The sequence below is a fragment of the Denticeps clupeoides genome, chromosome 5, assembly GCF_900700375.1.
Source record: "Denticeps clupeoides chromosome 5, fDenClu1.1, whole genome shotgun sequence".
Lineage (NCBI taxonomy): Eukaryota > Metazoa > Chordata > Actinopteri > Clupeiformes > Denticipitidae > Denticeps > Denticeps clupeoides.
This window is the reverse complement of record NC_041711.1, coordinates 18,643,043-18,657,210: the sequence shown is the minus strand read 5'-3', so window position 1 is coordinate 18,657,210 and position 14,168 is coordinate 18,643,043. Positions and strand designations below refer to the sequence as shown.

The window sequence follows — 14,168 nt, the reverse complement described above, 5'->3', positions numbered from 1 at the left end:
CAGTCCGACTCAGAGGCCAGCAAGGTGGAGATGGAGTACTGGTTTGGGCTGGTATCATCAAAGATGAGCTTGTGGTGCCTTTTCGGGTTGAGGATGGAGTCAAGCTCAACTCCCAGTCCTACTGCCAGTTTCTGGAAGACACCTTCTTCAAGCAGTGGTACAGGAAGAAGTCTGCATCCTTCAAGAAAAACATGATTTTCATGCAGGACAATGCTCCATCACACGCGTCCAAGAACTCCACAGCGTGGCTGGCAAGAAAGGGTATAAAAGAAGAAAAACTAATGACATGGCCTCCTTTTTCACCTGATCTGAACCCCATTGAGAACCTGTGGTCCATCATCAAATGTGAGATTTACAAGGAGGGAAAACAGTACACCTCTCTGAACAGTGTCTGGGAGGCTGTGGTTGCTGCTGCACGCAATGTTGATGGTGAACAGATCAAAACACTGACAGAATCCATGGATGGCAGGCTTTTGAGTGTCCTTGCAAAGAAAGGTGGCTATATTGGTCGCTGATTTGTTTTTGTTTTGTTTTTGAATGTCAGAAATGTATATTTGTGAATGTGGAGATGTTATATTGGTTTCACTGGTAAAAATAAATAACTGAAATGGGTATATATTTGTTTTTTGTTAAGTTGACTAATAATTATGCACAATAACAGTCACATGCACACACAGATATCACCCTAAAATAGCTAAAAATAAAAACAAACTAAAAACTACTTCCAAAAACATTCAGCTTTGATATTAATGAGTTTTTTGGGTTCAATGAGAACATGGTTGTTGTTCAATAATAAAATTATTCCTCAAAAATACCACTTGCCTGATAATTCTGCACTCCCTATACATGTTTTGAATGGAGAAGATGCTGCAGTAACAGAGTGAATAGTAGTAGGTGGCGCTGGAGAAGATGGCCTCTGAGGGCGGCCGGATGCGGCTGAATGGCAAACACGGGCAAAATGGTTACGTTTCCCGCATTGTGAGCAGATTTGGCCACGCCCTAGTATTATGCGTGGAGGAACTGCAGTTTCTGCACGGCGGCGGGTGGAGGTCGTGTCGTCTGGGAGAGCAGGCGACTGGACAGTAAACGTGGGCACTGCAGGCTGAAGAGGGGGCACCGGTACCAGGCGAGACGCTAATTCGGCTGCTGACTCCATCTGAAAAGCTAGTTCCACAGGACATAATTAACTTTTTGCGGATTCTGGGATTATTCGTATGCTCTGCCAATTGATCCCGAATTAACTCGTCTTCCATTGTTCCAAACTTACAGAAACACGCCAGCCCCCGCTATGTAGCGCCCGGTTGCAAGTCGGCGCAAAATAACGCTCTGTGGGACGGCAAAATGAGCGGCCAATTTTGCGATGCCATCCACGTACGTTGTGTCGGCTCCCAGGGTCCTTAAGATCCGCTGTCCTTCTGTGCCCAGGTTATGGAGCAGCAAGGCTCGCAAACGCTGGTCTGGAGAATCCGCAAGGCCAATGGCCGTGAAATAAGTCGAAAAGGATTCAAACCAGCAGTCCCAGGGCAGCAGTGGTTCGCCGGGCAAAGCCAGAAAAGGAGGTGGAGGAGGTAGAAAAAAACTCCATCCAAATGTTATGTTTGCTGTTGATGAATGAAACATATTTACATTAATCCACACCATTAATCACAGCAATTTAGAACAACATAAAAAACACTGCCTGGTGTTCTTTATAATACTCAGTCACAGTCATTTTGACGTTTCATTAGGGACCAAATAAACAACATATATGCACAACTTCAAAAACAATTTTATTCACATTAAATAAAAAAGTATAGAACATGTATTCAAATACATTTTTGTAAATTTTTTCATTTGCATTAGGAATACAGCAATATATTTATGACAATGAATGACAGTGGAATTGAGTTAAAGAGTCTATTTGTGGTAAAATAAGGGGGTAAGAAATCCACTCTGACTGGTGCTTCTTAATGTCCCACAATCCTTCATTTCCAATAGAACTGAGCTGCTAAACATACTTTGTCTGGAATTACGAGAATGAATACTTTAATACTTGAGAACATGACACAATATGGGTCATTTTTGGATTACAGTTACTAGAAGCTTCACAGCAGGAAAGAGAGCAGTTACCAAATTAACATATAACATATAACTCTGATTCTGATGTCATTCAGATCTAGGATGTCTTAGAGCAATGAGCAATGTATAATTGCTCATTGCTCTAAGACATCCTAGATCTGAATGAATGAAATCTTCTTATTAAATTATTTGTTCTTTGTTGAGTGAAGCAGTTTGCATAAATATGTAAATTATATTACAAATATATAAACGGTTTTTCAGGTATTCTGGTGCTATTTGTTGTTTTGTGCTTGCGCAAAATGCCTCGGTAGAGTATTTCAATAGGTAAGATGACTCATTTAAAATGGCCGAAGTTTCCCACTTTCTCGAAGTCTCTCTCGCTCTGCTTTTAGGGATTGCTTTTTTTGGTGATAATATGTGTGCCTTTTATTCAGGGGTTGTGTATTCTGTATCCCAGAGCATGAGATTGAACTGGTAAACCTGTTTTGTACTACTACTGGGAGTAGTGCCTTTATATTTTGCACCTGATAACGTCTTAAGAAGGCCAGCGAGAAGTTAATTTAAGCTGGTGTGGGGTGCCGCGCCCAGTGTTGTCCCACTATGCCTTCAATTTCTACCAACTTTTACTAGGCCCTTCATGTGCGATTTATTGCTACTACTCGCGCTATCCGTGTGTCACATGCTAAGTATAGGATTCTTACGGTTATTATAACCTGGAAAATACATGGAATTTGAAGAGAATTTTCCAAGTCCTGAAAAGTTTTGGAATAAATGGTCATTGAAATCTGACACGTGTATAACATGAAGTACGTATGTCTCGTATTTTTCTACGTTTACAACTAGAACAGTATCTTTACTAGATGTACGTTAGTGAGCACGTCACGTGGTTCTGCGTGTGATGCTTTTATATTCCAGAGCTCAGTCATGTCACTTTTTTTTAAACTACAGCTGGTCTGTGCCCGGACCTGGTGGTGGCCATTTTACTTGGGCGAGCTTGAACTCAGAGGAAACACTGATGTTTCAGTTCAACTTTTAATGGTTGTCAACTTTAGTTGAACGTTTTCCGAGATCCCCCCCACATTAGCACAAAATTCAGGGAAAATCATGAAAATTTCTTAGTAATTGAAAAAAAATTCTTTTGTGAAACTGTAATGGTTTCCCGCCAATAGCGTTGCCCACTCCCAATATAAAAAAAAGAACTAAAAAACAGTATCTATATAAGCCGAAGAGTCCATCGCAAACCACTTCGCTGTGAGAAACAAAGAATCGACAAAAATGGTACGTGTCTCTCTTGCTCGGCTTTTAGGGACTGCTTTCTTTGGTGATCTTTTTTTTCAAGGGTTTTGCATTAGAATTCTGTATCCCAGAGCATAAGATTGAACTGGTAAACCTGTTTTGTACTGCTAGTGGGAGTAGCGCTTGTTTAATGGGACTTTTGGAACCTGTAAAAAGTTTGCATATTACAATCACATGTATAATTGATTACTGACCCTCCTGATATGTTTTCATTTATTGTATATTAATTGTTTTACATTGGCTTTCAGCGTGAATGTATTTCAATACATGTCGGCCAAGCCGGCGTTCAGATGGGCAATGCATGCTGGGAGCTATACTGTCTGGAGCATGGAATCCAGCATGATGGTCTGATGCCCAGTGATAAGACCATTGGAGATGTAGACGAATCCTTCAACACCTTCTTTAGCGAGACTGGTGCTGGTAAACACGTCCCACGTGCTGTCTTTGTGGACCTGGAGCCAACAGTCATTGGTAAGCTGTACTTCACATATACTTTCTACCAAAAAGTTGGACCCCCCCCCCCCCCCACTCTGCTGTTTTAAACTTTTTTAAATCGGTTTCTTTTTATTTAAATGCTTTTGTTAATATAATTTTATTTTGGCCCCTCCCCTTCAGATGAGGTTCGCACAGGTACCTACAGGAAACTTTTCCACCCAGAGCAGCTCATAACTGGGAAAGAGGACGCTGCAAACAATTATGCTCGTGGCCACTACACGGTCGGAAAAGAAATCGTTGATATGGTTCTTGACCGTGTCCGCAAGCTGGTATGTATTATAACACATTTTTCCACATTTCATTAGTTTGAAGTGTTTTTTATATAGTTTTTCTTTCCTTTTTTTTCTTAGGCTGACCAGTGTACTGGGCTCCAGGGATTCCTGATCTTCCACAGTTTTGGTGGAGGAACTGGCTCTGGTTTCACTTCCTTGTTAATGGAGCGTCTCTCTGTTGACTATGGAAAGAAGTCCAAACTGGAGTTTGCGGTCTACCCAGCTCCTCAGGTGTCTACTGCTGTGGTTGAGCCTTACAACTCCATCCTGACCACCCACACCACTCTGGAGCACTCAGACTGTGCCTTCATGGTCGACAATGAAGCTATCTATGACATCTGTCGAAGAAACCTAGACATTGAGCGTCCCACATACACCAACCTCAACCGTCTCATCGGCCAGATTGTGTCCTCCATCACCGCCTCCCTGCGCTTTGATGGTGCCCTGAATGTGGACCTGACTGAGTTTCAAACTAACCTGGTGCCGTATCCCCGCATCCACTTCCCCCTGGCCACTTACGCCCCTGTTATCTCTGCTGAGAAGGCCTACCATGAACAGCTGTCTGTAGCTGACATTACCAATGCTTGCTTTGAGCCAGCCAATCAGATGGTAAAGTGTGACCCAAGACACGGTAAGTACATGGCCTGCTGCTTGCTGTACCGTGGCGACGTGGTGCCCAAAGATGTAAACTCTGCCATTGACAACATCAAAAGAAAGCGCACAATTCAGTTTGTGGATTGGTGTCCCACTGGCTTCAAGGTGGGCATCAACTACCAGCCTCCTACTGTGGTGCCTGGTGGAGACCTGGCCAAGGTGCAGAGAGCAATGTGCATGCTGAGCAACACCACAGCCATTGCTGAAGCCTGGGCTCGACTGGACCACAAGTTTGACCTGATGTATGCCAAGAGAGCCTTTGTCCACTGGTATGTGGGAGAGGGTATGGAGGAGGGAGAGTTCTCTGAGGCCAGAGAAGACATGGCTGCCCTGGAGAAGGATTATGAAGAAGTGGGAGCTGACAGTATTGTAGAGGAAGATGAAGGAGAGGAATTTTGAAAGGCTTTCTTCAAGACTTAGTTCCCAAAGAAATCGACAGTTTGTGTTCAAAAGTTGTTTTGTGTTGTGTGACTTCTTTTTAATTCAATATATCTTAATGATTAAAAATGTGCTTTTGTCTTTCATTATAAAGTGCTGCCTTTTTCTTACCGCCGCCTTTCTGTCAACATAATGATGAACTCTGCAGCAAAGCAGTAGTGTCAGCAGCTGTGTTTTGTAAATGTGAGAATTTCATAGAACTGTATACAATGCAAACAGGTTTCTGGTTTAGTCTCTAAAAGGCAGCCCTTGTCCTCGTCTTCCTCTGCTTATTCGGGTCTGGTTCACGAGGGTAGCATGCCAAGTAGGAAATCCCAGACAGCCCTCTCCCCAGCCAACTCCACCAGCTGCTCTGGCAAGACCCCAAGGCGTTCCCAGACCAGACTGGAGATATAATTTGCCTGAAACACCTCTCCTGGAAATGTCCAGGAGCCATCCTGACTAGATGCCTGAACCACCTCAACTGGCTCCTTTCAAAGTTGAGGAACAGCATCTTGAATGTCCGAGCTCCTCACCCTATCTCTAAGGGTGCGCCTGGCCACCCTACGGAGGAAACTCATTTCGGCCACTTGTATCCGCGATCTCGTTCTTTCGGCCATTACCCAAAGCTCATTACCATAGGTGAGGATTGGGATGTAGATCGACCAGTAAATCCGTGTATCCGTGTCTGGAATGGCCCTGGAAATGGCCGGGGGTAAACAGCAGAGTGAAATTATATTGGAGGAGCCTCTCCGACCAGCGGTGGAGCCAGAGTGGCCTGTGCCCCATCCCTGAAGATGCGAGTAGAGTCGTAAGGGCCTGATGGTCTGTGCGGAGGGTGAAATGTCGGCCATACAAGTATATATGCCACCGCTCACATGCCCAGACGCAGGCCAGTGCCTCCCGCTCCCCAACTGAATACTTCTACTCAGCCAGAGTCAAAGACCGGTAGGCAAAAGCAATGTGGCACTCAGAACCATGTTGGCACTGGGAAAAGTTAAGCAACAAAGATGGCGGGTTGAAAACCATAACAGATTTCAAAGGGACTATGGCCGGTGGCAGAGGAGACCTGCAGGTTATGGGCCAGCTCCACCCAAAGGAGAAAACCGGGCCAGGTGCGTTGATGTTCTGACGCAAAGCACCGCAGATATCGTCCCAGCTGTTGGTTGGTTCTCTCCATCTAGTCGTTGGTCTCAGGGTGGTGGCCAGAGGAGAGACTGTAGGTGGAACCAATGAGGTTCCCTTTGGAACCAAACTGGGGTCCCCGATCGGAGACAATTTCCTGGGGGAACCCATGGAGGCGGACGACGTGTTGAAGCACAAGGTCAGCAGTTGTGGCAGAGGACGGTAGACCGGGCAGGGCGACCAAGTGGACTGCCTTGAAGAAGCGATCCACTATGGTCAGGATGGTGGTCATTCCATTGGTTTCTGGGAGACCGGTGATGAAGTCCAAGGCGAGGTGGGTCCAAGGACAACGAGGAATGGGAAGAGGATGCAGGGGACCAACAGCTGGAGTGTTGGGAGTCTTGGCCCGGGCACAGACGTTGCAGGCGTCAACGTAGGCCTGTACATCCCGCCATAACGAAGGCCTCCAGAACACCCGGCGAATGAAGGAGAGGGTCCAGTGCAGCACATCAGACCGGCAGGTGTTGGGGACGTACAGTCACCCTGGTGGGGTATTAGCTGGGCCAGGGTCGGATACCTGTGCAGCCCGGACCTTAGTCTCCAGGGACTACCAAAGAGGACCTAGGATGTGGTGAGTTGGAAGAATGGGCTCGGGGTCGGACGATTGTGAATCTGGAGCGTGCTGTCGGGACAGTGCGTCAGCCTTTTGATTTCTGAACACGGGACAGTAGGAAAGCTGGAAGTTGAATTGTTCGAAGAACAGAGCCCACCTCGCCTGACGGGGATTGAGTTGTTTGGTTTTGGTGATCGGTCAAGACCCGAAAGGGGGTGTCACAGCTTTGCAGCCAGTGTCGCCACTCCTTGAGTGCCCACCTGACTTCCAGCAGCTCACGGTCCCTTCCCAAATTCTCCGACACCACCCCTCTGCTACACTCCCTCCACTGGCTCCCAGTAGCTGCACACATCGGGTTCAAAATACTGATGCTGGCCTACAAAGCCAAACAAGGAGTAGCACCATCCTACCTCACAGCCGTTATTACACCTCGCACCTCGTTTACTCCGAGCCTCCAGTACTGCTCGCTTGGTCCCTCCATCTCTGAAGGTAAAAGGAAAACATTCATCTAGACTCTTCTCCGTCTTGGCCCCTCGGTGGTGGAATGAACTTCCCCTCGAGGTCAGAACAGCTCAGTCACTGAGCACCTTCAAACGACAGCTCAAAACCTTCCACTTTAAAGAATATTTAGATTAAATTGTAATTTTCTTGTTGTCGAACTTTGTGTACAGAATCTACAACAGAGTGAATAAAATAGATGTATTCATAGTTGGGGTCCTCGTGAACCGGAATTGATCGCTTCATCGATGGTAACTGATGCACGTTGTAAGTCGCTCTGGATAAGGGCGTCTGCCAAATGCCGTAAATGTAAATGTAAATGTCCCCCACCCCGTAACACCGCTGCGTAAGAGTGAACTTCCAGTCCGGACTGCGTGGAGAGAGAACAGCACCAGCACCCACCTCTGACATGTCCACTTCCACCACAAACGGAAATGAAAGATCTGGATGTTGAAGAATAGGAGCGGTGGTGAAACGAAAGCACAGGGACTTGAAAGCATAAATGGCCTCAGTGGTTAGGTGAAAGGGGCGTGTCGAAGGCTTGGTGAGAGCAGTAAGGGGTGCTGCAACTGTACTGTAGCCACAGATGAAACGACAATAGAAATTCGCAAACCCAAGAAACCGTTGCAGCTGTTTCAGCGTCGTGGGTAGGGGCCACGATGCCACTGCTTCCAGCTTCTTGGGTTCCATGGCCACACCCTGGGGTGAGATGGTAAAACCCAGGAACGTGGTGGAGCGCTGGTGGAAGGCACATTTTTCCAACAGTACAGTCGGTGGGTGAGCAATCTCTTCAGGACTGCTCTCACATGTTGGAAGTGGGATTCCAGGGTGGGCGAGTAAATGAGAACGTAATCCAGGTAGGCATACACCCACCGTCCCAGCATGTCCTGGAGAGCGTCGTTAATGAACTACTGAAAGACGGCGGGTGCATTGCACAGTCCAAAGGGGATGACCAAGGACTCAAAGTGGCCAGTGAGGGTGATAAAGGCAGTCTTCCTGAAGCGCCTCAGCCACAAACTGCTCTTTGGCCAATTGCTCTGCCGTTGAGAGAGAGTAGAGATTTCCTCTAGGTGGAGTGGTTCCCGGTAGCAGGTCAATGGCCATGTCGCCTGGCCGATGGGGTGGCAGCTGGGCAGCTTTGGACGGCGGCTAGGTCGTGGTAACAGGAAGGGGTTATCTAAAACAGGACGGGTTGGTTCTGGATTCGAGGTGGCAGACGGGTAGGGCTGTGGCAGAAGACAGTGGCAATGGCAATGGATCAGCTGATCGTGCCGTTCTGATCAGCTGGGCGCCCCGTTTCCCGGACGAATAGGGCAATTTAAGCGGGTGTGTGAGGGGGAAGCGCAGTATGCACACAAACCCTCCCGGAAATGTCGCTGTTTCTCTTCCTGGGTGAGGGCTGTCTGTCCAAGCTGCATGGGTTCCCCCTGATTGTCTGGAGGAGTGATAGTTGTTTGTGATGGCCAGCGAGTAGGGTGAGACAAAGTGGCTAGGGGTGCCTCGCTGCTCCCCTTGGTCCTGTTCCAGCTCTCCGCGAGCTCCAGACTGGGTTCAGGAGCCGCTGGGGGGAGAAGACCCTGCGCCGCGTTCGCCGATTCATGCTCACAATAGGGTACAATAGGGGATGGGACAGGACGAGAGGAAAGACTTAAGGAGAAAAGGATTTGATCAGGAAAGGAACAGTCTTACGACATGACAAGGAGAGAGGAGCATGTCAATCAATGACTGAGCGACTGAGAGTCATGTTAGCTCGTTTCCGTGTTCATGTGACAAAAGCCCAGACTGCTGAACAAGTCCAAACCCATTAGGATAGCCCCATGACGAGAGAAGTGAAAAGTAAAAGACTATGTCTATTTTAGAATTTCCATATCCACTAGGGAGCTCACAGTCAGGGTGGAGGGTATGATAGGAATAAAACTGCTTGACAGGTTCAGCAAGGAGCGTGAAGCCCCTGTATCCAGCAGCAGTGGCAGTGGAACACTATCTAGCCGCACATCCACGTTTTGAAAACGCTGCAGTAACAGAGTGAATAGTAGTAGGTGGCTGGAGAATATGGCCTCTGAGGGCTGCGGCTGAATGGCAAACACGGGCAAAATGGTTATGTTTCCCGCATTGTGAGTAGATTTGGCTATTATCTGGGCTGTTACGCGCCCTAGTATTATGCATAGAGAATCCGCAGTTTCCGCACGGGTAGCGAGTGGACGAGCAGCATAATTTACAGGGAGGTCGTGGTCAGGTGTGTCGTGTGTAAGAGCAGGCAGCTGGACAATAAATGTGGGCACTGCAGGCTGAAGAGGGGGCACCGGTGCCAGGCGAGACACTAATTCGGCTGCTGACTCCATCTGAAAAGCTAGTTCCACAGGACATAATTAACTCTTCACGGATTCTGGGATTGTTCGTATGCTCTGCCAATTGATCCCAAATTAACTCATCTTCCATTGTTCCAAACTTACAGAAACACGCCAGCCCCCGCAGGTCCGCTATGTAGTGATGAACCAACTCGCCCGCTTGTGAGTCAGCGCAAGATAATGCTCTGTGGGACGGCAAATTTTGCGATGCCGTCCTCGTACGTTGTGTAGGCTCGCAAATGCTTGTCTGGAGAATCCGCAAGGCCAATGGCCGTGAAATAAGTTGAAAAGGATTCAAACCAGCAGTTCAAGGGTAGCGGTTCGCCGGGCAAAGCCAGAGAAGGAGGTGGGGGAGGTAGAAACAACTCCATCCTCGTCTCCAAATGTTATGTTGATGAAAAACACGCGGACTCTTAGTGTGCTTTCTGCTTCTATCTCTTTATTTCTGTATACCCACAATGCCTTACAGCAACACCCACAACTTGGAATACACGCAAAATGTACACTGCCCAACACTCCCCACGTGCATATGTAACGGGTGTAGAGTAAAACACCATTTATTACTGTTACTGATGAATTATGTAAGGCATGACCTGCTTTTGTGAAACACATTTACACCATTAATCACAGCAATCTAGAGCAACATAAAAAGCACTGCCTGGTGTTTTTTTTATAATACTCAGTCACAGTAATTTTGACGTTTCATTAGGGACCAAATAAACGACACATATGCACAATGATGCAGTTGCATCATTTCAAAAACAATTTTATTAAAGTACAAAATAAGTCTACATGTATTCAAATACATTTTGTAATTTTTGCATTAGGAATACAGCAATACATTTTTTTATGAAAGCAACGAATGACAGTGGAATTGAGATAAAGAGTCTACTTGTGGTAAAATATGGGGGTAAGAAATCCACTCTGACTGGTTCTTCTTAATGTCCCAGAATCCTTCATTTCTAATAGAACTGAGCTGCTAAAAATACTGTATCTGGAGTTACAAGAATGAATACTTAAATACATGAAAACATGACACAACATGGGTCATTTTTGGATTACAGTTACTAGAAGCTTACAGACCTGTCGGTGTGGCCGCCTTTTCCCACCCACCCTCTCACTCCTCCAACAATCCTGCTAATTTGTATTCAAGACACAGAAGGACCGTGGAGAGAACACGGAAAGCACCAGTCAGTGGTTACAAATCACAGGAAAGAGAGCAGTTACCAAATTAACATATAACTCTGATTCTGATGTTAACACTATTGTTAGGATGATCAGGTATGTCATGGCCAACACGCACCCAGCCTGGCAGAGAGCGCCAGACCAGCCAGGAAGACCACGACCCGGAAGAGGAAAAGGAAGCTAGATGAGATTCCTCATTCAAGGCGCTCGCTCCCTTCATTACGACCTAGAGACATTGAACCACGAACAATGACCTTCACCTGCTCCCGACAAGAGCACTGCTTGATCCTTTTGACTCCGACGAAATCTATGTTCCCCTACCTTCCTACCGCCCAAGACATCCTCCCGTCCAGCCCGCGTTCCCGGACAATCCTGAAACCCATCGACTTCCAATTCTCTTCTGCCCCGGTAATCCCCACAGATCCCGACTTCACTTCCCGATGCGCTGCAGCGTGTCCACTGCTTCCGCCACATCACCATTCCCCGCCAGTCTCTCCCTCACAGACCAAACGCCCCCGATCCTCTTCCCCAGCCCCTAGGATGTCTGTAAATGCGTCACAAAACTCACCTTGTGACAAGTATAAACATTGCTCATTGCTCCTAGAATGAAATCTTCTTATTAAATACTTTGTTCTTTGTTGAGTGAAGCAGTTTGCACAAAATGCGGGAAGGTCATGAAAATTTAGGGAAGGTCATGAAAATTTGTTAGTAGTTGAAAAAAAAATATTTTGTGAAACTTTAAAGGTTTCCCGCCAATAGCGTTGCGCCACTCCCAATATATATAAAAAAAGAACTAAAAAACAGAATCTATATAAACCATTCACAGTGGTTTAAAACGAAGAATCGACAAAAATGGTACGTATCTCTCTTGCTCGGCTTTTAGGGATTGCTTTCTTTGGTGATATTATGTGTGCATTTTTTTCAAGGCTTTTGTATTAGAATTCTGTATCCCAGAGCATAAGATTGAAATGGTAAACCTGTTTTGTACTGCTAGTGGGAGTAGCGCTTGTTTAATGGGACTTTTGGGACTTGTAAAAAACGTTTGCATATTATAATCAGATGAATAATTGATTACTGACCTTCCTGATATTTTTTTATTTATTGCATATTCATTGTTTTACATTGGCTTTCAGCGTGAATGTATTTCAATACATGTCGGCCAAGCCGGCGTTCAGATGGGCAATGCATGCTGGGAGCTGTACTGCCTGGAACATGGAATCCAGCCTGATGGTCTGATGCCCAGTGAAAAGACCATTGGAGATGTAGACGACTCCTTCAACACCTTCTTTAGCGAGACTGGTGCTGGTAAACACGTCCCACGTGCTGTCTTTGTGGACCTGGAGCCAACAGTCATTGGTAAGTTGATCTTCACATATAATTTCTATCACTCTGCTGATTTAAATTTTTAAAATTTTTAAAATCTGTTTCTTTTTATTTAATTGCTTTTGTTAATATAATTTTATTTTGGCCCCTCCCCTTTAGATGAGGTTCGCACAGGTACCTACAAGGAACTTTTCCACCCAGAGCAGCTCATATCTGGGAAAGAGGACGCTGCCAACAATTATGCTCGTGGCCACTATACGATCGGAAAAGAAATCATTGATGTGGTTTGTGACCGTCTCCGCAAGCTGGTATGTATTATTATTAAATTTTCCACATTTCATTAGGTTGAAGTTTTTTTTATATCGTTTTCCTTCTTGTTTTTTTTCTTAGGCTGACCAGTGTACTGGGCTCCAGGGATTCCTGATCTTCCACAGTTTTGGTGGAGGAACTGGCTCTGGTTTCACCTCCTTGTTAATGGAGCGTCTCTCTGTTGACTATGGAAAGAAGTCCAAACTGGAGTTTGCGGTCTACCCAGCTCCTCAGGTGTCTACTGCTGTGGTTGAGCCTTACAACTCCATCCTGACCACCCACACCACTCTGGAGCACTCAGACTGTGCCTTCATGGTCGATAATGAAGCTATCTACGACATCTGTCGCAGAAACCTAGACATTGAGCGTCCCACATACACCAACCTCAACCGTCTCATTGGCCAGATTGTGTCCTCCATCACTGCCTCCCTGCGCTTTGATGGTGCCCTGAATGTGGACCTGACTGAGTTTCAAACCAACCTGGTGCCGTACCCCCGCATACACTTCCCCCTGGCCACTTACGCCCCTGTTATTTCTGCTGAGAAGGCCTACCATGAGCAGCTGTCAGTAGCTGACATCACCAATGCTTGCTTTGAACCAGCTAATCAGATGGTAAAGTGTGACCCAAGACACGGTAAGTACATGGCCTGCTGCCTGCTGTACCGTGGCGACGTGGTGCCCAAAGATGTAAACTCTGCCATTGACAACATCAAAAGAAAGCGCACAATTCAGTTTGTGGATTGGTGTCCCACTGGCTTCAAGGTGGGCATCAACTACCAGCCTCCTACTGTGGTGCCTGGTGGAGACCTGGCCAAGGTGCAGAGAGCAGTGTGCATGCTGAGCAACACCACAGCCATTGCTGAAGCCTGGGCTCGACTGGACCACAAGTTTGACCTGATGTATGCCAAGAGAGCCTTTGTCCACTGGTATGTGGGAGAGGGTATGGAGGAGGGAGAGTTCTCTGAGGCCAGAGAAGACATGGCTGCCCTGGAGAAGGATTATGAAGAAGTGGGCGCTGACAGTTTTGCAGAGGAAGATGAAGAAGGAGAGGAATATTGAAAGGCTTTCTTCAAGACTTAGTTCCCAAAGAAATTGACAGTACAAGAGTTGTTTTTTATTGAGTGACTTTTTAATTTAATAAATGTTGAAAAATGTGCTTTTGTCTTTTATTATAAAGTGCTTCCTTTTCCTTACCGCCGCCTTCTTGTCCACATATTGATGAGCTGTGCAGCAAAGCAGTAGTGTCAGTAGCTGTGTTTGTAAATGTGTAAATGTGTATAACTTCACAGAACTGTCTACAATGCAAACAGGAACTGGTTTAGTTTCAAAAAGGCAGCCCTCGTCCACCAGCTTCTCCGGCAGAACCCAAAGACGTTGCTGTTTTTTAGTTGTTTGACTACCTCAGCAACTTCTGCCTGAGATTGGATTAGCTGTCTGCTTATCAGTGTCCACAAGCAGGCCTGAGGGTGACATGAACAAGGCGAGGAGTGAAGAGGGGGGGTGGGGGTGGAGTATGGCTCTGGGTGTGGAGTGGAGGGGGTGTGGAGTGCAGCTCTGAACCAGTCAGAGGCCGCA

The 14,168-nt window shown here is 46.5% G+C and overlaps 2 protein-coding genes across 2 annotated transcripts; both read left to right on the top strand.

The window, feature by feature from the left end:
- The first annotated feature begins 940 nt into the window (after positions 1-940).
- Positions 941-5,174, top strand: LOC114789721 (tubulin alpha chain-like). The gene is made up of 4 exons (XM_028979033.1): positions 941-961; positions 3,603-3,825; positions 3,970-4,118; positions 4,200-5,174. Exons 1-4 carry the CDS (start codon positions 941-943, stop codon positions 5,172-5,174), a joined length of 1,368 nt encoding a protein of 455 aa, XP_028834866.1.
- Positions 5,175-9,374: 4,200 nt separating this feature from the next.
- On the top strand, positions 9,375-13,652 carry LOC114789722 (tubulin alpha-1C chain-like). The gene is made up of 4 exons (XM_028979035.1): positions 9,375-9,525; positions 12,095-12,317; positions 12,444-12,592; positions 12,675-13,652. The coding sequence occupies exons 1-4, from the start codon at positions 9,505-9,507 to the stop codon at positions 13,650-13,652; spliced, it is 1,371 nt and encodes a 456-aa protein (XP_028834868.1). The 5' UTR covers positions 9,375-9,504.
- The last annotated feature ends 516 nt before the right edge of the window (positions 13,653-14,168 follow it).

Coding starts and splice junctions, on each gene's coding strand:
- LOC114789722 (XM_028979035.1), top strand. CDS start 9,505: ATGGCAAACACGGGCAAAATG. Junction 9,526..12,094: donor TGGCAAACACGGGCAAAATG/GTTATGTTTCCC, acceptor ATTGGCTTTCAG/CGTGAATGTATTTCAATACA. Junction 12,318..12,443: donor CCTGGAGCCAACAGTCATTG/GTAAGTTGATCT, acceptor CCTCCCCTTTAG/ATGAGGTTCGCACAGGTACC.
- LOC114789721 (XM_028979033.1), top strand. CDS start 941: ATGGCAAACACGGGCAAAATG. Junction 962..3,602: donor TGGCAAACACGGGCAAAATG/GTTACGTTTCCC, acceptor ATTGGCTTTCAG/CGTGAATGTATTTCAATACA. Junction 4,119..4,199: donor TTGACCGTGTCCGCAAGCTG/GTATGTATTATA, acceptor TTTTTTTCTTAG/GCTGACCAGTGTACTGGGCT.